The sequence below is a fragment of the Rutilus rutilus genome, assembly GCF_951802725.1.
Source record: "Rutilus rutilus genome assembly, chromosome: 1".
NCBI classification, from domain to species: domain Eukaryota; kingdom Metazoa; phylum Chordata; class Actinopteri; order Cypriniformes; family Leuciscidae; genus Rutilus; species Rutilus rutilus.
The window spans coordinates 11079882-11106155 of NC_140209.1; the positions used below are offsets into that span (position 1 = coordinate 11079882).

Genomic DNA, 26274 nt, shown 5'->3' on the forward strand with positions numbered 1-26274 from the left:
GACGTTAGTCACGGCCAAGCTATTTCATTGTAGCCTATTTTGTAATTCAAAGGATCTATTCAAAATATTTCAAGACAGTGCAATACATATTTTCCAAAAATGTTGATAACTTTAGAATAAATCTGCCTATTGTAATGCCACTGGTAAGGTTTGTCATTGTCATCTCACTCTGACCACATCACATCGATTTCGTAACTGCGCCACCTATTGGTCGAAAGTGATATACCATTTAACCATCTTATAAGTTAGGCTAGAACTGTTTGATTTTCAGATCAACAGCCGCATAGCCGTGACGGGTCGCGGGACAGGCGAGTATAACCGTGACAGAAAGCGGAACAGCCGCGTATAGCCGTGACGGGTCGCGGGACAGGCGAGTACCATGACAGAAAGCGGGACAGGCGAGTATAGCCGCGACGGGTCGCGGGACAGCCGCGTATAGCCGTGACGGGTCGCGGGACAGGCGAGTACCGTGACAGAAAGCGGGACAGGCGAGTATAGCCGCGACGGGTCGCGGGACAGCCGCGTATAGCCGTGACGGGTCGCGGTACAGGCAAGTACCGTGACAGAAAGCGGGACAGGCGAGTATAGCCGCGACGGGTCGCGGGACAGCCGCGTATAGCCGTGACGGGTCGCGGGACAGGCGCGTATAGCCATGACGGGTCGCGGGACAGGCGCGTATAGCGGTGGCGGGTCGAGTGACAGGCGCGTATAGCGGTGGCAGGTCGAGTGACAGGCGCGTATAGCGGTGGCAGGTCGAGTGACAGGCGCATATAGTGGTGGCAGGTCGAGTGACAGGCGCCAGTGGCAGCTGCCCCTGCCACGGAAAGATTTTACTCCCTCTCAGGTTTTAGTACTTCAGGTTACAGATTCAGAAAAGAAAATGTTCTGTATGTTATGATCTAATCCTGTAGATTTGAGAAAGTTAAAGGAGTCATAACCTAGTCTTAATTTGGATACCTACTGCTGTATTATAGTCTTTCATGCCCTTCTAAAAAATAAAAGTGGAAAAAAAATAAAAACAGAGCTCCTAAAACCTTTATTTCTGAAGGCATTATTGTCTCGCGAGATCTGATGCGATGTTTTGGCTGTCGTGGACGGTCATTTTAATAATGCAAATGAGGGGCGCGTTGATTGGTTGCAGGAAGGAGGGGGGTTGACACCGCAGGTAACTTCAGCATCATTACAAACTGACATCATGGCGCAAGTTGTCAATGAACCCGACCTGGCCGCGACCTACGGAATTCAACTGTATATGTTTGAGCCAGACTCTGAACCTGAGCTGGAAAGGGAAGATGTGGAGTCGATGGAAGGACGTTTACATCAAGATGTCTCTGAATGGTAAAGACAATCATTTTGACTAACGAGCTAAAACATTTGTTGCTAATTTCTCCCAAATAGGTTTACCTTTTATTTAATGTAGATTACATTAACGGAGATGTAGTCGAATTGTTTTATCAGCTTACAGTGGTTATTGAGATCAACGTTTGCTATCATGTGGTGTTTTTGCCTTGTTTCACGTTCTGGTTTTTTAGACATTTAATATTTTTCTTCTACAGACATGTAACGTGATGTTTTTCTATAAGTTTCTTATTACTTGACTGTTTGTTTTATTTATCTATCCTTATCTATTCTATAAAAAACTCAATACAATGATATGTTGTCATAGTTATATAATATACAATTCGATGAAAATATAGCTGTATCATTTTCAGTTACAGTTTTAGACACTGAGCATGGACCAAAGTGGAAAGATATGGCTAGCATTCGTAGAGTCCATTCCCCGTGTTTACCTCGAAGCTAACGTTACATACAATAGCCGCATTAGTAGTTAGCTGCTGTTTGTTACACACAGTAGAGCAATAAAAACAGTCTTACCGTTTCAATTTCAGGCAAGTCCTGGATGGTTGGAATGGCACCTTTTTTCAAACGGAGCTTCGTGGCCAACTTCGCCTGATATTGGCCCAAATTTGTGAATGATTCCGGCGTAAATTGTTTAGCGCAGACACCGAACAATAAGCCAGTTGAAAGTGTTGCTGGGACAGCGTCATTAAAAATGAATTTTATCCACTGGTCCCTGATAGTTTGGTCCGTTTTTGGTATAGAAAACACATTTGCATGTTGTTTCTGGCAGTCAACCACAGAGCAACTCACGTGTGCACTCGGTTTCTCCATCTTTCGCGACTGAACTGAATATGAGGGGGAGAGGAGAAGGGCGGGCTTCCTGCTGCGGTGTCCATATATGGTATATCCTGCCCCGTCTTGACGTCAAGACGGGGCTGAAATCAAAATCGCGTTTTTTAGTGCGCGTGCACGTGGGCTATTTTACAAACCCTGAGGTAATCAAACGCTTCACTTTTAAATATCGGCTTCCCGGCCAGTGTATAATCATTATGTAATCATAACATACATTGATTCTCGTGGAAAAGTTAAATTTGCAGGTTATGACTCCTTTAACCCTTAAAGACCGATACGGCCGCCCGCGGCATAAAATAACTATTGTTCTAAAATGTTTAATAACTTTTGAGTTGCTAATCCAATCTGTATGCTTTAAAATGCACCGTAAAGATGAGATTCACAGCTTTCCCGTGTTATCACGGTTGTCTCTATTGGTCATTCATAGGCTGCGTAGTGCCGGTGATTGCGTCATCAAAATCTGCAGCAGTGATTCGTCAAGGAAACACATGTGGTTTCTTTCTGTGAGCCAAACAGGAACGATTGTTGATGCTTAGTCCCACCCCCATGCCCAGATTCATCCAAACGGTCATCAACTCAACCAACAAACATAGTGATTGGTGATTTTAACAACCAATCACGTTTCTTTATACATTTTTAACAAACGCAATGCATTGAAAACTACGCATGAAAACTAACGGATGCAAAGTTTTTGACCATAGCGCAAAACACGAAAGAGCGCAAAACATGAAAGAGCATAAAACACGAAAGAGCATGAGTATGTAAAAAAAAACAGCAGTACAAATCGGAGGATATGTTAGAATTGATTTTTTTAAACGAGTCGTTAGACCTGGTGGAACCTTCCGATTCAGAAGATTGTTTGAATCATTTGCACTGTTTATTTATCTATTTGTATTTAGTTTGTGAAGATTATTTGCATTATATGTTCATTAGCACTCAGTATATTAACCGCAATGAATCATTTCTTCATTTGCACTGTTTATTTCTTTTTGTATTTAGTTTGTGAAGATTATTTGAACCATTTGTTCATTTACACTCTGTATATTGTATTGTTAGTATTTATATTGCACAGTTGTCACTACTTGTTATATTGTTTGCATTTGTTGTTCATGTTCAAATTATAATATAATTTTCTGAAGAAAAATGTTTGCTTCAGTGTTCTGTTGTAATATAACAACTTTTCTATTTACTTTACTTCCTGAACTTATTTGTACATTGTCAGTAAATGTAATACACCTGTTTTTACTCAAAAACGCCTAGAATAATATTATAATAAATGGCTATAACTTGCTGAGGGATTGTTACATGTAGACAAAATTTCATCTGGAAGTCTAAAACAACCAAGTCTAACTTTCTAAAAGAAAAAAACAAAACTTCAGGAAGTTCTGTTTGAGGTCACACTGAAAACACCAAATTTTTTGCTGCCGTTTTTCTTAAAATCCTGTTAATTTCATAAATTCTCTGACAAAAGAAATGTAAAACTGGGACTTTAAATGAGCTAGCTGGAAACTTTAGGTTCTCCTGTTTAAAATGATATATGGCACTTGATGCTTGCTGCTAGAATGGGTTAGAAAAACAAAGAAAAGTACAGGTGAGTCAGGCGCCCCAAAAATGTTCTAGGTCTTTAAGGGTTAAAGAGAACTTTACAACACTCCCTTGTTACCTCACTCATCCCTAATCCCTTCTAAATTCCATTCCCGTCCTAATTCCCATATCTTATCACGCAAGATGTTCCTAAATCATGTTTACTACACTTCATGATGACATGCTCGACATTTTCAGGAACATTACAAACCTCACATTTATCAGACACACATTTTGCCATTAGACACAGCATTGATTTTAACCCAGTATGTCCAAACCTTAATCTTGAAAAAAATCACTTCATCTCTTCTTTATTTCCCTTTGAAACCCTTCACCTTAATTTATTTCTGAATGCTGTAATAGTGTCTCCCTTTAGTGTCTGTGTCCCACTTCTTCTGCCATACGTCACTCACTGCTTTCCTAATTAATGATTTGGCCTCTCCTTTTCCAAAGTGAACAATCATTATTTCAGCATCTTTTCATTTTAGATAATTTTTCATTGATTATTTTACAAATACCTACATCAAACTCAGGTATGTATACTCCTGATCCTACATGTTCAGTCCCTGGATCTTTTGATCCGTCAGTAAATATTAGCATACAATTATAATAATTCCTCTTCACATAATCTCAAACCAAATCTCCTATATTATTCACATTACTTTCATTCCATTCTTTCTTCTTCTCTAGAAGTTTCAAGTCCACATTGGGCACAGGAAATATCCACGGAGGAACATTACCCCATACAGTAGTTGGTCCATATTCTATGCTATTTAATCCATATTCTTCTGCTACTGCATTAATATTCCAACCAAATCCTTTACCTTTCAGTTGTTGTGTATATTCCCAACAATCACACAGAACATTTGTTGCAGGTTGTTCCTTTCCAGATCCTTGTAACTTGATCCAATATGCTAAAGACAGTTTGGAACGTCTTAAATATAATGGCAATTCATCAGCTTCTACCAGCAGTGCATTAGTAGGGGTTGTTTTCACTGCACCTGTACTGAGTCTTATAGCTCTGAACTGTATTCTGTCAAATTTTCTTAAAATACTCTTGGCTGCTGCTCCATATACCATACACCCATAAACAATACACGAGTGTATTAAGGCCCTATACATATCTAGTAGTGAATGTTTATCTGCTCCCCATTGGTAACCAGAAACTGACCTCATGAGATTTAGTACCTTTTTACATTTTGTTTTAACCTGTTTAATATGATTCCTTCATATACATTTCTCATCAAACCACAATCCTAAATACTTGAACTCTTTCACTCTTTCCATATTTTGTCCATACAATTTAAACTGTATATTATTAATCCTTCTCTTTCTGGTAAAGAACATATAACATGACTTTGCGACTGACATCTTAAACCCCCAATCATATGACCATCTTTCAACTTTTAAAGGGGACCTGCCCCTTTTCACAAGATGTAAAATAAGTCTCTGATGTCCCCAGAGTGTGTACACTGTTCAAAATGTATTGTAATTTTACAGGAAATTCCTGGCAACTAATTGCAGTAAATTTGCAGCAAGTAATATACACTCACCTAAAGGACTATTAGGAACACCTGTTCAATTTCTCATTAATGCAATTATCTAATCAAGAGATTCAAGAGAGAGAGAGAGAGATTCAAGAGAGAGAGAGAGATTCAAGACAATCTCCTGAACTCCAAACTGAATGTCAGAATGGGAAAGAAAGGTGATTTAAGCAATTTTGAGCGTGGCATGCGGCAGTCCTGTGGGCGAAAATGCCTTGTTGATGCTAGAGGTCAGAGGAGAATGGGCCGACTGATTCAAGCTGATAGAAGAGCATCTTTGACTGAAATAACCACTCGTTACAACCGAGGTATGCAGCAAAGCATTTGTGAAGCCACAACACGCACAACCTTGAGGCGGATGGGCTACAACAGCAGAAGACCCCACCGGGTACCACTCATCTCCACTAAAAATAGGAAAAAGAGGCTACAATTTGCACGAGCTCACCAAAATTTGGACAGTTGAAGACTGGAAAAATGTTGCCTGGTGTGATGAGTCTTGATTTCTGTTGAGACATTCAGATGGTAGAGTCAGAATTTGGCGTAAACAGATTGAAAACATGGATCCATCATGCCTTGTTACCACTGTGCAGGCTGGTGGTGTAATGGTGTGGGGGATGTTTTCTTGGCACACTTTAGGCCCCTTAGTGCCAAATGGGCATCGCTTAAATGCCACGGCCTACCTGAGCATTGTTTCTGACCATGTCCATCCTTTTATGACCACCATGTACCCATCCTCTGATGGCTACTTCCAACAGATAATGCACTATGTCACAAAGCTTGAATCATTTCAATTTCATTTGTTCATTTTCATTTCATTTCATTTCATTTTACCAGGTGCTTATGATGGGATCCTGCTAGAAGACAGGGGCTATGCCTGCAGGCAGTACTTCATGAAGCCATTCCCTGACCCAAACCCCGGACCACAAACCCGTTACAATGCAGCTCTAGCCAGGACAAGGGCATGCATAGAAATGACCTTTGGGCAACTAAAGGGAAGATTTCAGTGTCTGAAGGGTCTGAGGGTTGCACCTGACAGGGCCTGTGACATTATTGTTGCATGTGCCATCCTCCACAACATTGCCACCATCAGAAAGGAGAGGACCCCTGTGGTGGAGGTGCAGCTGTGACAGATTGAAAATGAACATGTACATTTAAATGCATAAGTCTGTGTACACTGTGATATACAATTATATATAATAATATATAAATATATTCACTATTTACAATACGTAGAAAAGTCTATAAAATATAAATATGTTACTTTATAGTTATACTTAGTTAATCTGTGATCAGTTTATGGGCACGATAAGTTGGACGATCGATTGTTCTGGTCTGCGTCAACACTAGGGGGAGAGCTCGCGGGTTTTTTCCATTCTACATAAAGCTTCCAGTGGAGAAACTGCGCGAGTTTTGTGTGTATTAATCTTCTCCCCCTTTTCAGGTATTACGTGTGATTTATTAGTTTAAAATACTTTAATAGGATTAATAATATGTTTGAGAGTATAGAGACGCGATTGTTATATTGATTGTGTGTCCGAAATGTTTAAAATGTGTAGTTTAGAAATGCGCGAGCTCAGGACTCCATTTTGTGCGCGTTGGGAAGAGTGTTAGGCCTATATAATGGCGCGAAGCTCGTGTATGTTCAATTTGTGTATTTCATGTGTAATCCTGTTTATATAGTGCTGATTTGTCGACTTATTTCAAAGATGTGTAGAGTAAAAGTGACTTGAGAATGTTAGGCTAAAACATCTAGCTGGAATTGTACATTTACGTGCTTATAACTGATTTGCCATAGAGTTAATATGCATAGATGACTAAAAAGAGTAAGATTTAAAAGAGTTGAGTCTCAGGTAACCGTTAAATGCTTTAAAATGCTTTATTGTATTTCTGCATGTACTTTATAGTGTCATGAGTCTCAAATAGCCTTTTATATAAGAGTGTACTCATGTAATTATATACGTATATGGTAAAAACTGCTGAATACTGATATGAAAGATGTCAATGAAGTTAATTTGTAATAGAAATGTTTAATTTTGTTTATACAAATGATTAATTTTGATTAGATTCTACATAAAGCTTCCAGTGGAGAAACTGCGCGAGTTTTGTGTGTATTAATCTTCTCCCCCTTTTCAGGGGTACAACATTTTGGAGGCCCCGCTGGGATCTACTCTTCGGAGGGCAGTCGTCACATACCTGGCCGACACTTCCTGATGCAGTACATCCCCTAAAACAACCCAGCTTAACAGTGAAGAGTGGATTGAGTTCCTGCAGTAAAGGCAAGACAGAGGCAAAGAACCAGAAACCTGAGGCCACAGAGATCATCAGGTGAAACACAAAGTTCAGTCAGTCTCAAGTAAGCCCCAACTCAGTGAAAAGGCCCACTCTATTGTCAAAATGGAAACAACAGTGCTAGAGGAAATGCAAGTTGAAGTGATCGCCATGCTAAACCCACTACCCAAAGACAAGCTTCTTAGTGTTTGTGAGTTCCTGAAAATAGCAGAGCAAGAGAATATTTCATCTAAATCTCGCATGTCTTTGATCTCTCATATCCTTCAACATCTCGAAGAAGACATGACGGAACTAGAAGATGGCGGCATGTCGGTACTGTTAAGCCTGAGAGATCAAATTAAAGAAGTAAATACAGTCACTGAAAAGGAGATCGCAGAAACAAGTGAAGTCACAGAAAAAGATCGATTGCAAAGGGAGTTAGATGAGTTAAAAAGCGCAATGAGACTAAAATTGAGTGAAATTCAACAGCTGGAAGAAGTGAACACAAAACCTAGTGTTTTCCAGCCTCAGCTTCAAATTGCTGCATACCCACAACAATTAGTGAATACCCAACACCCCAGCCCACATTGGCGAAAAGATTTCAAAATTTCGGGACAAATTGGTGACCCAGGTCAAAAAGAAAAATTAACTTTTTCAAGTTTAGCACACCAAATTGAGAACGGGTTGAGCAGAGGCTACCCAGAATGTGAGATTGTGGATGCAGTCATTCGTGCCATTTCCCCAGGCTTACAGTTAAGAAGCTATCTAGAAGGAAAATCAAACCTGACTCTACCTACCTTAAGACGAATCCTGCGCTCTCACTTCCAAGAAAAAAGTGCAACTGAACTTTATAAGCTACTCACCTCTGAATGCCAAGGGAACAAAGAAACACCACAGAATTTCCTTATGCGTGTTCTTGACCTGCGCCAGAAAATCCTGTTTGCATCTCAAGAAGCCGAATCAGGCCTCAAATATGATCCAGCATTAGTTCAAAGCATGTTCTTACATACTGTACTCACCGGTCTCCAAAGTGACAGCATAAAAGTAGACTTGCAGCCCCTACTTCTGGACCCCAAAACCACTGATGAGGCTCTGTTGGAGAAATTAAACAGTGCTTGTGCTAATGAGGCAGAAAGACAAAAGAAAAAGAAAACCAATGTGCAGCACACAACTACGGTTGTCCATGCAGTTAAGTCCAGTGATGAAGTGACTAATAAGAAATCCAATGTGACTCAAAATGTGCCGAAATCATCTTTTGACGTGTTGACCGAACTTAAAGAGCTGAGAACTGATGTAGCTTCACTAAAAACACTCAATGCTGAAATAGCTCACATCAGGGAATCGTTGCAGCAACCAGCCTTTGCCTCACCACAATTTCCCATTCCTTCACAGAGAAATTCTGACAGAGAAGTTGTTCAGTGTCAAGTGCAGCCCTATTGGACATCACCAGGTGCCAACCAAACAAGAGTGAACACTCAGTTTCAACCCCAGTATATGCCTCGACCATATTATGCACCGGCTCCTCGTTCACAAGCAAGAAAATGATTCAATTGTCAGCAGCAAAGAACAGAGGAACGTTGCATGCATTGTTTTCGATGTGGCAGTGGTGAGCACTTCCAAGCCGGATGCAGAATTCGTGGCATTAGGCCTTCAAGAGAGACTCCTTTAAACGGAGACCGGTTACTTCCGCGGGACAGGGAGTAACCAGATCTACTGATCAGTCCCGGAGATGTGCAGCCTGTGGAAAGACAGATAGGCAGATGAAGCAGTGTTCACAATGTAAAAAAGTACTGTATTGTTCTAAGACCTGCCAAACTCACCATTGGGCTGAACATAAGCAAACTTGCATCAACGCAACAAAATCAATGTCAAACTTCTCTAGGACAATGAGTATTCACAACCCTTGCAGCACTCAGGTTAACCAGCATTCCCTGGTGACGTCATTAGTTGGGAGACAATGTCTTGTTGAATGTTACCTGCACAGCCAACGATTTCAAGCACTGTGGGACACTGGCTCTCAGGTATGTGTCATTGATGAAGTGTGGAAACAGGAGTACTTACCAGAAGTACCATTGAGGGATGTGTCTGACATTCTTGAGGCTCCAAATACGTTGAACCTTGTAGCTGCCAACGGCATTAATATACCATATATTGGGTATGTTGAAGTGACATTTAAATTATCATCACAGGCATCTCACGAAGCTGAACTTGTCATTCCAATGCTCGTAGCAAGGGGTCAAAACCTCTCTCACCCTCTCATAGGTTTCAATGTGATAGAACAAATTGTGAACTCCATTGAACAAGCACAACCAAACACCGTTAATAACAAAATACTGGAGAGAACTGTGAAAACTGCATTTCCCAGCCTAAAGAGGAGCAAAGTCCAGGCATTCATTCAACTTCTGAGTGCAGAGAGCTCATGTGAATACACAGTAAAGACCACAAAAGAGCATGTTAACGTCCCCAAACGTAGTACTGTGCAGGTCTCATGCCGAGTGTATATACAGCCAGTTAAAGAGGACAGCACACTCATTTTTGAACCTGATGTGAATCGCCAGTGGCCGGAGGGGCTTGAATTCACAGAAAGTCTAGTGAAGCTAAAAAAGGGGGCTCCAACAAATATCACTATTGAGGTGTACAATGACACTGACCATGATGTTACTGTTATGGGCCAGACTCCGATTGGTACAGTACAGCTTGTCAAGAATGTCTTACCTGCTAGTATGTTTGAGGTGTCAGCAAACCCTACCTCTGTTGAAGTATGTCACATCCAGGCTGCGGATCACTGTCTTGACCACACCAGCACTGATGAATGGGACCCGCCCGTCGATGTCAGTCACCTGAGTAAATACCAGAAACAGATAGTACAGCAAATGCTAAGAGAAGAATGCCATTCATTTTCTAAGTCAGACAATGACATTGGGTGCATCAGAGATTTGCAATTGAGTATCTCACTTAAGGATGAGGAGCCAGTCAGTCGCAGTTACTTGTCGGTGCCAAAACCCTTGTATCGTGAAATGAAAGAATATTTGCATGACCTCATAGCACAAGGATGGATTGAAAAATCCAACTCATCATATTCATCTCCAATCGTCTGCGTAAGGAAGAAAGATGGCAGCCTTCGTTTATGCATTGATTATAGAGACTTAAACCGAAAGACTCACCCAGATAGACAACCGATTCCGAGAGTGCAGGACATTATGGACAGCCTTGGGGGTAATGCTTGGTTTTCATCATTAGATCAAGGGAAGGCCTACCACCAGGGGTTCATGTCAAGAGAAAGTAAGCACCTAACGGCTTTTGTGACACCCTGGGGTCTATATGAATGGGGACGAATTCCTTTTGGGCTGATGAATGCTCCAGCGGCCTTCCAGCGGTGTATGGAAGAGTGTTTAGAAGGCCTGCGAGACGAGATATGCATCCCATACCTTGATGACACCTTGGTGTTTAGTAAGACCTTTGAGAACCATGTCCAGGATGTAAAGAAAGTGCTGCAACGGCTGAAGGAACATGGCATCAAACTCAAGCCAAAGAAGTGTGAGCTTTTCAAACCTGAAGTCCGTTACCTGGGAAGGATAGTCTCTGCAGAGGGAAGTAAAGTTGATCCTGCAGACACAGAAGCTGTCAGATCCCTGAAAGACAAACAACCAAAAAATGTCGGTGAGTTGAGGAGAATTCTTGGTCTACTTAGCTACTACAGGCAGTACATTAAAGATTTCTCTCGCATCGCTAGCCCTTTGTACGACCTGTTAAGAAGCACTCCAGAAGATAATGGCCACATGAGAGACAATCAGAGAAAGTCAAAAACAAAATGCATGAAAACTGGTGTTCCATCGAGTAAGCCTATTACCTGGACTGATCAGCATCAGAACACTCTTGAGCAACTAATTGACTGTCTGCTCCAGCCCCCTGTATTAGCATTCCCTGACTTTTCACAGTCTTTTGTCCTGCATACAGACGCGTCAGCCAAAGGCTTGGGTGCAGTATTGTACCAGAATCAAAATGGAAAACTTCGTGTGATCGCCTACGGATCTCGTACTTTATCTGCTGCTGAGAAAAATTACCACCTACACTCAGGCAAGCTGGAATTTCTTGCTCTGAAGTGGTCAGTCACTGAAAAATTCCGTGATTACTTGTATTATGCCCCAACCTTTACCGTTTATAGTGACAACAATCCCCTTACATATGTCCTGTCAACTGCTAAATTGAATGCTACAGGCTGCAGGTGGGTGGCTGAATTAGCAGATTTCCACTTCACAATCAGATATCGCCCTGGCCGAGAAAATATTGACGCTGATACACTATCCAGAATGCCCCTGGACATCGGAACTGTGATGAATGAGTGTTCGGAGGAGCTGTCATCAGACGTGATAGGTGCAACAATTCAGGCGGTAGAAGTTCAAGAAGGACCCAGCATTCCATGGTCAGTCTCGACAAACTGTTCCTCCATCGAAGTCTGTTCAGCAGTTCCAACCATCACCCCATTGTCTGTAAATGAGATAAGAGAAGCTCAAATCAATGACCAAGAAATTAGTCCTGTATACCAATGCAAGTTGTCTGAATTAAAACCACAAGTGAAACAGCTCAAGACATACAGCCTAAAAACAAAATGCCTTTTTCGTGAATGGAGAAAACTTACCATTGATAAGGATGGTGTCCTCTGCCGAACCACTCCCACCCGCACACAGTTGGTCCTGCCTGAGAAATTTAAAGAAACAGTCCTGCGAGAGCTTCACGATGAAATGGGCCATCAAGGTACAGAGCGCACTCTCTCACTCATTCGTGAACGTTTCTTTTGGCCATACATGCAGGCAGACATTGAGCATTATGTCACAAAAACATGCACATGCCTAAAGCAGAAGAAGCCCTGTTATGAGACAAGAGCCCCATTAACAAACATTGTTACGACCCAGCCCTTTGAATTGATCTCAATTGATTTTCTACACTTAGACCGCTGTAAAGGAGGTTTTGAGTATATTCTTGTGGTAGTAGACCATTTCACCCGATTCGCCCAAGCATACGCCACTACCTCCAAATCAGGTAAAACTGCTGCAGATCGCATCTTTAATGATTTCGCCTTAAAATTTGGCTTCCCCTCTCGCATCCACCATGATCAAGGTGGGGAGTTTGAGAATCAATTATTTGAACAGCTCCAAAAGTACTGCGGCATCACAGGCTCTAGGACAACCCCATATCACCCTCAAGGCAATGGCCAAGCCGAACGTTTTAATAGGACACTATTACAGATGCTCAGAACACTCACAGAAAGTCAAAAGTCTAACTGGAAAGATTCCTTGAATAAGCTGCTGTATGCTTACAATTGTACCCGCTCAGAAGTCACAGGGTTCTCTCCTTTCTACCTGTTATATGGGAGGTCTCCGAGATTGCCTGTTGACATGCTGTTTGGGTTAAATTCAGAAATGCCTTCCTGTAACCAGAGAGAGTATGTCGAAAAATGGAAACATGGAATGGAAGAGGCATATAAAATTGCCAGAGAGTGTGCTAAAAAATCTGCAGACAGGAGCAAAAAGAACTTTGACAACAAAGTGAGGAGCACCACACTGCAGCCAGGTGATCGTGTCCTGGTAAAGAACTTAACACCACGAGGAGGCCCGGGAAAACTTCGCAATTTCTGGGAAGATAGCATCCATACAGTTGTGCGACAGATGGGTGGTGAGCTTCCAATTTATGAAGTTAAGCCAGAAAGGGGAAAGGGACGATCCAGAGTTCTCCATCGCAATTTATTAATGCCTTGTGACCACTTACCTCTCGAAACTGCTCCACATCCAAAACCCAGACAGAAACGTGAGTTGTCAAAGCCTCAAAGTAATGATACAGAGTCTGATGAGGGGAGTGAAGATGAAATGGACTTGCATTATGTGTCTCCACAAGTATTTCAATCAGACTTTGCTGATGAATCTGAAAACCTTGAACCGCTACTTACCTCAGAGTCCGATGAGCATCCAAATGAGGTCCTGGCACAGGTTCCTGAGTACATGTCTTCTGTGGAAAATGACCAAGAGGAACAAGAGCCACCTGCAGGGACTTACAGTGCAGAACAAGAGTTTAACTTACCTGCTGATGAACAAGTTCCTGCTCCCATGTCACCTGCTGAAAGTGACCAAGAGAGTCAAAGTGAGCAAACTTACCAGCTGCCTAAAAGAGAAAGATACCCACCAAGAGTACTAACCTATGATGAGCTTGGTACACCGTCTTATGATGTCAAGCAACTAAATGGAATCTTGCAAACACCACAACAGAACTTACTTTACATGCCTGCACAGTGCCAGTGTTATTTTTGTAGGGGAGTGTGTGACAGATTGAAAATGAACATGTACATTTAAATGCATAAGTCTGTGTACACTGTGATATACAATTATATATAATAATATATAAATATATTCACTATTTACAATACGTAGAAAAGTCTATAAAATATAAATATGTTACTTTATAGTTATACTTAGTTAATCTGTGATCAGTTTATGGGCACGATAAGTTGGACGATCGATTGTTCTGGTCTGCGTCAACACTAGGGGGAGAGCTCGCGGGTTTTTTCCATTCTACATAAAGCTTCCAGTGGAGAAACTGCGCGAGTTTTGTGTGTATTAATCTTCTCCCCCTTTTCAGGTATTACGTGTGATTTATTAGTTTAAAATACTTTAATAGGATTAATAATATGTTTGAGAGTATAGAGACGCGATTGTTATATTGATTGTGTGTCCGAAATGTTTAAAATGTGTAGTTTAGAAATGCGCGAGCTCAGGACTCCATTTTGTGCGCGTTGGGAAGAGTGTTAGGCCTATATAATGGCGCGAAGCTCGTGTATGTTCAATTTGTGTATTTCATGTGTAATCCTGTTTATATAGTGCTGATTTGTCGACTTATTTCAAAGATGTGTAGAGTAAAAGTGACTTGAGAATGTTAGGCTAAAACATCTAGCTGGAATTGTACATTTACGTGCTTATAACTGATTTGCCATAGAGTTAATATGCATAGATGACTAAAAAGAGTAAGATTTAAAAGAGTTGAGTCTCAGGTAACCGTTAAATGCTTTAAAATGCTTTATTGTATTTCTGCATGTACTTTATAGTGTCATGAGTCTCAAATAGCCTTTTATATAAGAGTGTACTCATGTAATTATATACGTATATGGTAAAAACTGCTGAATACTGATATGAAAGATGTCAATGAAGTTAATTTGTAATAGAAATGTTTAATTTTGTTTATACAAATGATTAATTTTGATTAGATTCTACATAAAGCTTCCAGTGGAGAAACTGCGCGAGTTTTGTGTGTATTAATCTTCTCCCCCTTTTCAGGGGTACAACACAGCCTGATGATGACCTCCAGCCAGTGCACTTGGACCAACCTAGTGGCAGAGCTGCACGGGACAGAATTGTGGAACACCATTTTTTTTTTTTTTACACACACACATAAACCCTACATTAAATTAATAATAGAAGACAAGACAACATGCTTAGTTCATTGAGTTTTATTTCAATTATAGTTTCTCAAGAAAAGCCAGTGATGGTCATCTTTTGCCTGCAATAAGATATATTGTTATCCAAGGTCAGCAATAGTACTCTTTGTGAAAAATAGTGTTTTAGCACTTACTCTGAAGTTCCTTTTGAAGCAACTCAATCTCTAGTGCCAGTTTTTTCTTCTTTAAGGTGTCAAGTTCTATTTCACCCCTTAATTTTTGTATTTTAAGATCAAAATACTCCATTTTCTGTTGAAGATTCCGTTTATATAGGGTACGGATATCACCCTGTGCCATTTAATAAAATAAAATAAAATCAAGACAAGCCTCATGCAACAGAAATAAAAATGAAAAGTAGACTGCCCACCTCTGTATCACTTTGTGCAGTAGGCCTTTCTGTAGGCCTTTCCGTAGGCCTTTCCTCCTGCAACTCATATTGCAGTCAGAAATAATATTTACACACCTATAAACTAAATAAAGTTATGTATGCACTTACAAGTACTTCCTCCAAAGGACAGTCATCTGAGAGGGTTTCTTTACTGTCCTGTGCAAAAGAAAAATGGGCATTATAGTCGAGTCCCAAAATAGATAAATAGCCCTGGATAAGATGCAGTAGGCATTTTTGAGGAAAAGTACTTCAAGTGTTGTTTCTATATGATTTTTAGGTGCTGAATCCATTTCTGCCGTATAACAAGTTGTAAACATCACTGTTTTGGCATAAACAATAAAAACAAAATGGCTGCCAAAAAATAAATAAATAAACGTTTTAATGCATTTATTGCAGTTTAAACATTATAACTAAACTATGCATTCTCAGAATATTTAAACATGTAAACAATGAAAAAACAACATTAACATGAAAGGGACAGTTTTTAATGGCTGCTGGAATTATGCCAAGGTACCAAGGTAGACTGGGAAGCATATATCAGTGGAAATATGCAATTATGCCCAGCCCGAAGGGGGGAACTTGGAATACACATGACCCCAGGGGGCTGCATATTGAGAATCACTGGGGTGTCCAGCCTCAGGTGGAATATTTCAAACCCCGGTGTGGCAAGGTGGCTTGCCAAGGTAAAGACACATGCTCAGAGAGGCTTACAGTGGACTACACACGTGGGGGTCGCCCAGAGGCCGTGTTAGGTGTCGCCCAGCCTGCAGCTCTACAGATGTCTGTTAGCGAGGCGCCATGCGCTAGAGCCCAAGAGGATGCCACACTCCGGGTGGAGTGGGCCGTCACACCAAGGGGGCATGGTCGACCTTGCTGCTGGTAAGCCAAAGCAATGGCGTCCACTATCCAGTGAGAAAACCTTTGCTTGGAGAGAGCCTTTCCCTTCAGCTTCCCACCATGACTGACAAAGAGCTGGTCTGAAGTCCTGAAACACTGCGTTCTGTCTACGTAAGCATGGAGGGTGCGTACTGGACAGAGCAGTGCCAAGGCTGGGTCTGCCTCCTCCGAGGGCAGCGCTTGCAGGTTCACCACCTGGTCTCGAAAGGGTGTGGTGGGAACCTTGGGCACATATCCAGGCCGGGGTCTCAAGATCACGTTAGAGTTAGCCGGTCCAAATTCCAGGCACGCTTCGTCAACCGAAAATGCCTGCAGGTCCCCTACCCTCTTGATGGAGGCCAATGCAACCAGGAGCACTGTCTTCATTGACAGGAACTTAAGCTCCACTGATTGCAGAGGCTCAAATGGAGCACTCTGCAGAGCAGTTAAAACCACTGAGAGGTCCCAAGAGGGAACGAGAGGAGGGCGAGGAGGATTCAGTCTCCTCGCTCCTCTCAGGAAACTGATGATCAGGTCCAATGGACTTGCTTTCCAATGGATGATCAGGTCCAATGGACTTGCTTTCCAATGGACTTACCATCAACTGCATCATGATGTGTGGCAATGGCGGCACCATACACTTTCAGGGTGGAGGGAGATAGCCTTCGCTCCAACCCCAGGAAGGAAAGCACGACACTGATCAGGCCTTTCGTGGGTTCTTGAAGTTTAGAAGAACACCAGTTGACGAAGAGGTTCCACTTCAACACATAGGCATGTCTCGTGGACGATGCTCTAGCGGAAGTGATGGTAGCCACCACCGCTGGTGGTAGGGTACTCAAACCTGCCTTGTCCCGTCCAGGAACCACACATGGAGATTTCAAAGATCGGGACGAGGGTGCCATAGGGTGCCCCGTCCCTGAGAAAGCAGGTTCTTTCTCAGAGGAATTGGCCAGGGAGGTGCTGTCGCGAGGAGTACTAGTTCTTGGAACCAGGTGCGGTTGTGCCAATACGGGGCAACCAAAATTACCTGCTCCTCGTCCTCCCTGATCTTGCGCAAAGTCTGCGCAAGAAGGCTCACTGGGGGAAACGCATACTTGCAGAGGCCCCGCGGCCAGCTGTGCGCCAGTGCCGCCGTGCCGAGCGTGCCCTCGGTCAGAGAATAAAACAGGTCGCAGTGGGACGAGTCGTGGGAGGCAAACAGATCTACCTGTGCGTCCCAGAACTGATCCCAAATCAGCTGAACCGACTGGGGATGGAGTCTCCATTCTCCAGCGAGAGGCCAAAACCGAGACAGATCGGCTGCACGGTTCAGGTCTCCCGGGATATAAATGGCTCAAGGCGACCTCAGATGCTTCTGACTCCATATGAGGAGGTGGCGGGCGAGTTGCGACATACGACGGGAGCGCAGACCGCAAGTGACGAAGGCAAGTTAGCAGTGACTGCTCGCTCGTAAGCTGCGCGCACATGGCGACCGAGTCGATTTCCATACCGAGAAAAGAGATCCTCTGCACGGAGCAGAGTTTGCTCTTCTCCCAGTTGACCCGAAAGCCCAGACAAGCTAGGTGCCGGAGCACTAGGTCCCTGTGTTCGCAAACCTTGTCTCGAGAGTGAGCTAGGATCAGCCAGTCGTCGAGAGGAACAAGGGCTGCCTCGACAACCTTCGTGAAGACGCGAGGAGACAGGGCTAGCCCAAAAGGGAGAACCGCGTACTGGTATGCCTGCCCCTCGAATTACATATACATACACACATACATATATATATACATACATATATATATATATATATATATATATATATATATATATATATATATATATATATATATATATATATATATATACTGGTATGCCTCATTTGCATATGTAAACATGACATTTCAGAAAACATGTAATACAAAAAATGTCTGTCTCTATGTAAGTGAAAAACTGGAAAGGTTTTATGGTGATATCTATAACTTAAATTTTTTACCCTATCCACCTGTAGTGTTTCGGCTGTGAATAATGCACCCATTGTTTCAATAACAATTACAAGAAAATGGGACCCTTATTTCAATGTTATACGGTGGATCCTTATTCAGGAGACATTGAACTTTCTGAAAATGTGGTATAACAACTTTTCCTCAAAAATGCCTACAGGGTTACACAATCTTGAAGATTCGGACCTGACTATTACAAAGTGTTGCACTTTCTTTCCTTTTGATGTAAAGTTAGAAAAAGTCCACTTACTGCACATATTTCAGCCACTTTCTTGGGAACAGGTAAAAGTGTTGGTGTATTATGTAAAACTACACAAAAGAGGAGAACTCAATGGCATTACAATGAACTACACTAGGAAAAAATATGATCAATAACATGCTGCAAAATATTTTTACATTGTTATGCAGTTTTCACCTTCACAAGTCAAAGCAATTAACTCAATATTTAGCTGTTGAAAAATTGTCTGTACCAGCCATTTGGATTATAGACATAATTTAATGCAGCAACAAATTATTTACAGTGTAGTAAGATGATTTAAAACTCATTTACCTGTAATTAAGGTGTTGCTGTTACTGGTCCCTGGCTTTAGGTCTAAGGAAGAGCTGCCCCCAGGGATGCCCTCCACAATGGGTCGGTTCATATTTAACCCCAGGGCCAGCTCTTCTGCTGGGGTATAATGTGGGGGAGCAGGACCACCACCTGTTTTTTTCTGCTCCGCCTTTTTCTTGGTTGCTGTTATAAACAGACAAACACATCATTTAAAATGTTTTTGGTAAAAGAGACTAAACAGTAGAAGTAGAAAAGATTACCAGTTTGAAGAATATTCTTGTACTTCACTTTTACTTGTTCCCATGTTCTAGTGGGTCCTGAGCTGGCTCTGACAAGCAATTATGAAATTATTAAAATACAAGAATATATACTGTAATAACCCATAAAAGAAATATATTTGAAATATATTTTTGGAATATATGTAAATATTCAAAATTGGCCCAATAAATATATTTTAGTTAAATATATGTAAATATATGTAAATATATTTCACACTTAAAATCATATATTTTTGTTATATTTCAGAATATATTTCAAAATGATAAATATAAGTGAACAACAATGCAAATATATTTCAATGTATTTGGAATATATGCCACATATATTTTTGACACTTTAGAATATATTTAAATATTTTTTTTTCTGTATGGGAAGTGATATAACCATAACATGGAACACTTAAGCATTTAATTTGTCTGCTACCTTTTGCCAGCCCTCTCTCCTGGCTTTTGCACACTTTGAGGTGTTCCCTGGCGTTATAATTATTTTTTCAAACTCAGCATACCCTTCCAGTAATAATTCTTGCTCTGCTGCGGAGAAAAACTGAGCGCGCTCTTTGGCCATGGTGAGCAGCCAAAAGCAGCGTTGCTGATCAATGTTTCTACTATCGATACATGTCCCCTTTTAAACCAGCGTATGAACGTGCAATTATCTCACTAAAGCCTAGTTCACACTACACAACTTTAAACGTCGGCAGATCGTTGTGCTGTTCAGACTACATGACTTGCTCTGGAGTCTTGAAGTCGCTGTGGTGTTCACACTATGTGACACTACATAAGTCTTCTGCAACAGGGGATTACACACTACACGAGCTGACAACAACTCTTGGCGCATTCCAATGGCGAATGGATGGCGGGACAAAATTGGTGATAATTATATATATATATATATAGCCTATATATTAGGGGTGTGACGGTTATAGTTAAACACGTCATTAGAACTCTATAACCGCAAAAAAACGTATTCAAATATTTTTTACAAATATTTTCTATCAAAGAGAATGTTTAAATACTAATTAAAAACAATTGTTGACAGTCTGTGTTATTATTTGTCTACGTCGTTTCCAACTGTATTCGATTCTTTGCAAAGTACCCCCTGACCGACCGCCAATCGTTAGAGATAGAAATAAAAGCTATGACTATGATATAGTGATGTGCCATCATTATGAGATTTATTAAACAAATGAAAAACATTTCCAATAATAAACATTAGCAATAAACATTTGCAATAATAAACAACGTATCATTACCGATAACTGATCGTGCAGTTTAATTACCCCTTGACTGGCCCCAAACATGTTTGATAAAAAAAAACATATACAGTGTGTATATATGATGTGTATTACATTTTAGCTCAAAAACAATTGTAATAAAAGATAGGATCATAAGATGCGCAATATATTGGGTTTTTACCACTTAATGAAGTTTTGTTTTGTAAATCGTGAGACATGATTTTTACCACTTCATTAAGTTTTGCTTTGTAGTAAGCATTTCTTTAAAGCGAATTTCGTTTTGTACAAATTGTATCTTAATTTTAATAAATGTTTCATCAACCAATTGCATGTCTTTAATAAATAAAAAGCAAATAAGCAATATAATAACCGATGAGTTTTGTCATTTGACTCATAAATTAACCGGCACATAAATTAACCGGCACACCCCTAATATAGTGTATATATATATATATATATATATATACACTCACCTAAAGGATTATTAGGAACACCTGTTCAATTTCTCATTAATGCAATTATCTAATCAACCAATCACATGGCAGTTGCTTCAATGCATTTACGGGTGTGGTCCTGGTCAAGACAATCTCCTGAACTCCAAACTGAATGTCAGAATGGGAAAGAAAGGTGATTTAAGCAATTTTGAGCGTGGCATGGTTGTTGGTGCCAGACGGGCCGGTCTGAGTATTTCACAATCTGCTCAGTTACTGGGATTTTCACGCACAACCATTTCTAGGGTTTACAAAGAATGGTGTGAAAAGGGAAAAACATCAAGTATGCGGCAGTCCTGTGGGCGAAAATGCCTTGTTGATGCTAGAGGTCAGAGGAGAATGGGCCGACTGATTCAAGCTGATAGAAGAGCAACTTTGACTGAAATAACCACTCGTTACAACCGAGGCATGCAGCAAAGCATTTGTGAAGCCACAACACGCACAACCTTGAGGCGGATGGGCTACAACAGCAGAAGACCCCACCGGGTACCACTCATCTCCACTACAAATAGGAAAAAGAGGCTACAATTTGCACGAGCTCACCAAAATTGGACAGTTGAAGACTGGAAAAATGTTGCCTGGTCTGATGAGTCTCGATTTCTGTTGAGACATTCAGATGGTAGAGTCAGAATTTGGCGTAAACAGAATGAGAACATGGATCCATCATGCCTTGTTACCACTGTGCAGGCTGGTGGTGGTGGTGTAATGGTGTGGGGGATGTTTTCTTGGCACACTTTAGGCCCCTTAGTGCCAATTGGGCATCGTTTAAATGCCACGGCCTACCTGAGCATTGTTTCTGACCATGTCCATCCCTTTATGACCACCATGTACCCATCCTCTGATGGCTACTTCCAGCAGGATAATGCACCATGTCACAAAACTCGAATCATTTCAAATTGGTTTCTTGAATATGACAATGAGTTCACTGTACTCAAATGGCCCCCACAGTCACCAGATCTCAACCCAATAGAGCATCTTTGGGATGTGTTGGAACAGGAGCTTCGTGCCCTGGATGTGCATCCCACAAATCTCCATCAACTGCAAGATGCTATCCTATTAATATGGGCCAACATTTCTAAAGAATGCTTTCAGCACCTTGTTGAATCAATGCCACGTAGAATTAAGGCAGTTCTGAAGGCAAAAGGGGGTCAAACACAGTATTAGTATGGTGTTCCTTATAATCCTTTAGGTGAGTGTATATATATATATATATATATATAGGGTAAGTGTACCCATTAAGCCCACCAAAATCTAAGTCTAGGTTTTTTTCATAGATATTGACATAGTTTATAAGAAAAATTATTTGTTAAAATGCAAGATTAATCTCTCATTTGAAATTGTATTAATTAGTTGATGTACATTTTAGAATATAAAATTAAGATAATTTAGGAATAAAGTCAGAAGTCTGGCATGGGCTTAATTGGTACTTTTGGCACCATTTAAGCCCGCATGTGTTCCAAATAAGCCCACATCATCATTGATTCACAAAATATAAAAAAATTAAATGATTTTAAAGAAGTAAAACATCAATATATTTATTTAGTGACAGGGAAGTATTAAAAAAATAATTTTGCTAATGTTTGATTAGAGCCCTGGGTATGATGGGTTGGTGTTAGTGGCCGGTGGTCTGGAGCTTTAAGTCGGCTTGACTGGAGTTGTAGCTGGAGTCAAGCTGGAAGTTTGACCGGGTGTATCTCGGGAGCCAAGCTGAGTTAGGGCTCCATACTCTGGGCTTACGGGGGCCTCCTAGTGGGCACCCCACACAGGGAGTCTGGAGCCTTAAGCCAGCTTGGCTCCCGAGTTATGCCTGGTCAAAGGTGGAAGTTAAACTGGGTGTATCTCGGGAAGGAAGCTGAGTTGGGGCTCCAGACTCTGGGGTTTCAGAGGGTCTCCTAGTGGGCCCCCCACACCGGGAGTATGCAGCCTTAGGTCGGCTTGACTCCGAGGACTGTGGGGAATATAGGGTCCCTCTGGGAGCTCTCCATGCCCGGAATATCAAGCCTTAACTCAGCTTGGCTCCTGAATTATGCCCAGTTATACATAAAGGACTTTAGGACAAAACGGGCTCTATCTCATTTGAATGAATGTGTGTAATTTGTGTGCAAGTAAGGTAAGGGTAAAAGGTTAGTAGGGTAAAAGCACACAAAGACACGTTATCATTAAACACTTTCAGAAAATGAATCAGTTTGCACTTAGAGGCATTCCTCATTGAAACACATAAGGTGGGCTTAAATGGTTCCACAGTGAGTAATGGTGAAAAAAGACAATGTTTTCCTTTAAAAATGTAAGATATGTTTACAAATGCATGCATGGAGCTTAAATATACTGTGGACTAAGTATCATAGTAATTTTCATTGTGCCCACATTGAGAAATGTTAAGTTTTTATCATTCAAGGTTAGCTTGTGTTGGCTGTAGTTTGCATGCGTTTTGTGGCACTGTACCATTTAAGCCCATCTTTAAAAAAAAGTTAATTTATAAAAGAAATCTTCTCTACAAAACAATTTATGATGTATTTATTAATAAATTAATGTAAAATGAATCCAAAAACATTTATTGTTTGCAGTTCACATGCTTAATTCTTTGGCAGTCTATCTTTCTGTAAGGCTAATGGTTTGACCTAGAGATTAGCTTTGAACACAAGCTAATAAAACTCATCTTTCCATTTAAAGGAAAATGATATAAAATGATGAAGTACTATTTGTTCATACACAAAAAACAATACATTAATCTCTTATTTTACATAATATCAATGTAATTTCCAAAGAAATGGCTGAAAATTGCAGAAATGTGTTGATTTCTGAAGGGTCCAGAAACACCAAAGTTTTGAGGTGACTTTGTGTGAGGTCACCTGAGACAGCATGCACATAGGTGGGGCTAACTCAACATTGCCAAATGTGATTGGTATGCAATAAAAAATGTCAGGGAAGTAACAAATCACTGGATTGGTTAAAATAATAAGCAGCATAAAATATTATTTTCTCTTTTTTTTATTTGACTTCAGAGTTGAAAGTGGGCTTAAAGGGTACATGGGCTTAATGGGTACACTTACCCTATATATATATATATATATATATATATATATATATATATATATATATATATATATATATATATATATATATATATATAGGCTATTTTTTTTATTACACACACATATACAAACACATATATATATATATATACACACACACACACACATATATATATATATATATATATATATATATATATATATTTTGTTTGCGCAATGATTTGTATGATCTGTTTAGAACCCATAGAAAAAAAAAAAAAGAATATGGTTGAACGGATGGATAAGCACAAGCGGGCAGCAGGGATTGTCTATCAGAGAGTGACGGGAAGTGAGTAAAACATTATAATGAAAAAGCAGCTGCCTGTTGTGGTTTGGAAACTATGGTTACAAATACAAAGGGCTTTTGTAATGTCATAACAAGATGATCATTGGCTGTTGCTCGTCGCGACACCACAGGCTATCGAGTCGGCCGACAATTCCAGATATTTGGCATGCTAGATATTTGTCTGGCGTCGGCAATATGTCAGCGAGCGTTTTTGATGCGTCCTTAAGTATTTTACACTTAAAGATTGGCGAGCGCGGATCACCCGTGATTTGCACGCGATTACAGCCCGACCGGTCGTCGAGCTCGTTTACTTGCAAATCGGGCTTAAAATCCTGTATTGTGAACTAGGCTTAACTCAATCCAGCGATACTAATCATAAACAACAGGTGTGTTCGAATAACCTAATTAGCCAGATCATGATTGGCACGATGATATCATCTTGGATGTCTTGTTTGATCTCGGATGTTTTAAGCAACGTACGAAGAACGGACCCCTTATATTATTGATGAAATCTATCATGAAAATAATCGACAACCAAGCTAATTATAGATTAATTGTGTATGCTCAATCATGTCAATTTACAGCAGTGAAAAACATTTCTATGGACAAAATGCATCTGAAAAATAACATGGTCGGTGAGCACAGAAACCATGTTATTTCTATTAATTTTATTGTAAGTTTGTGTTTACGTCGCTCAAATTGCTTTTACGCTACTTACCCAGCTACAGAGACACTGGTAACCAGGCAACAGACAAGTGACAAATCCTGAGTGGCGATGTCACTACACACACAACCATCACGGTTCGGCACGGTCAGCCAACTGTGCTGAGAGTTCAGGGCCGAGAGCGGTTTGTAATTGTGCCGTACCGTACCAGGCTCAAGAGGAAACACAACTGGAACCTTTTCTGAAGGTCGAAAAGCAGCTTTTGTTTCTCAGCACATAAAGATGAACTACTTACCGTGATCTCAGACTGTGGTGATGTGGTTTCTCCACTGCATGGATCTTCAAGTGTTGCTTCAGGTGACTATTAATAGTGAAACTCTTTCCACACTGATCACACGTGTGCGGCTTCTCTCCAGTGTGGATCCTCTCATGTGTTTTCATATTTGCTGAATGACTGAATCTCTTGTCACAGTGTGAACACTTGTAAGGTTTTTCTCCAGTGTGAATCCTCTGGTGCCGTTTTAACTTGCTCGCTGTAATAAAAGTCTTCTCACACTCAAAGCACATGTACTCTCTCACACCAGTATGAATTTTCTCATGTCTATGTAAATATAGCAGCAGTGAAAAACTCTTTCCACACACAGAACATGAATGTGGCTTCTCCTTCGTATGAACTGTCAGGTGTCTCTTCAGGTCTGATGCCTTAGGAAATGTTTTGCCGCATTGATCACATGTGTACGGCTTCTCTCCGGTGTGGATCCTCATATGAACATTAAGGTGTGATGAATGACTGAAACTCTTCCCACATTGATGGCATACATGTGGCTTCTCTCCTGTATGAACTCTCATGTGAATCTGAAGAGATTGTTTGCATGTGAAACTCTTTCCACACTGAGTGCAGGAGAATGGCTTCTCTCCAGTATGAATTCTCATGTGATGCTCAAAACTTTGTTTGCCTGATAAACGTTTTCCACACTGAGTGCAGGTGAAAGATTTCTTAGCTCTTTTCTTTAAAAATGTCTGTTTCGTCTTTGAGCGACTCAAAGGTTTTCCTCCAGGTTTGACATTATGTTCCTCCTTCACTTCACTCAGTTCTTCACTCTCCTCCTTCACTTCACTCAGTTCTTCACTCTCCTCCTTCACTTCACTCAGTTCTTCACTCTCCTCCTTCACTTCACTCAGTTCTTCACTCTCCTCCTTCACTTCACTCAGTTCTTCACTCTCCTCCTTCACTTCACTCAGTTCTTCACTCTCCTCCTTCACTTCACTCAGTTCTTCACTCTCCTCCTTCACTTCCATCAGGTCTGAAATTAAAGAAAAACTCAAATTTTCAAATTTTCTAAAGTTTTCTAAAGTTTTCTGGTGGGATTCTCTCTGAAATTTGTCTGAG

General features: G+C 40.8%; 2 protein-coding genes across 2 annotated transcripts in view; both read right to left on the minus strand.

Annotated features, from left to right (window-relative positions):
• LOC311297732 (uncharacterized protein) overlaps positions 1-26274 on the minus strand; it is a gene marked incomplete at its 3' end in the record, with an annotated part of 53658 nt that overhangs the window by 25239 nt on the left and 2145 nt on the right. The window lies entirely within an intron of this gene.
• LOC311297735 (uncharacterized protein) lies at positions 18506-25325 on the minus strand (the record flags this gene model as incomplete). Its single annotated transcript, XM_084420168.1, has 4 exons — positions 18506-18621; positions 18863-19045; positions 19123-19190; positions 25180-25325. The coding sequence occupies 4 exons, from the start codon at positions 25323-25325 to the stop codon at positions 18506-18508; spliced, it is 513 nt and encodes a 170-aa protein (XP_084276294.1).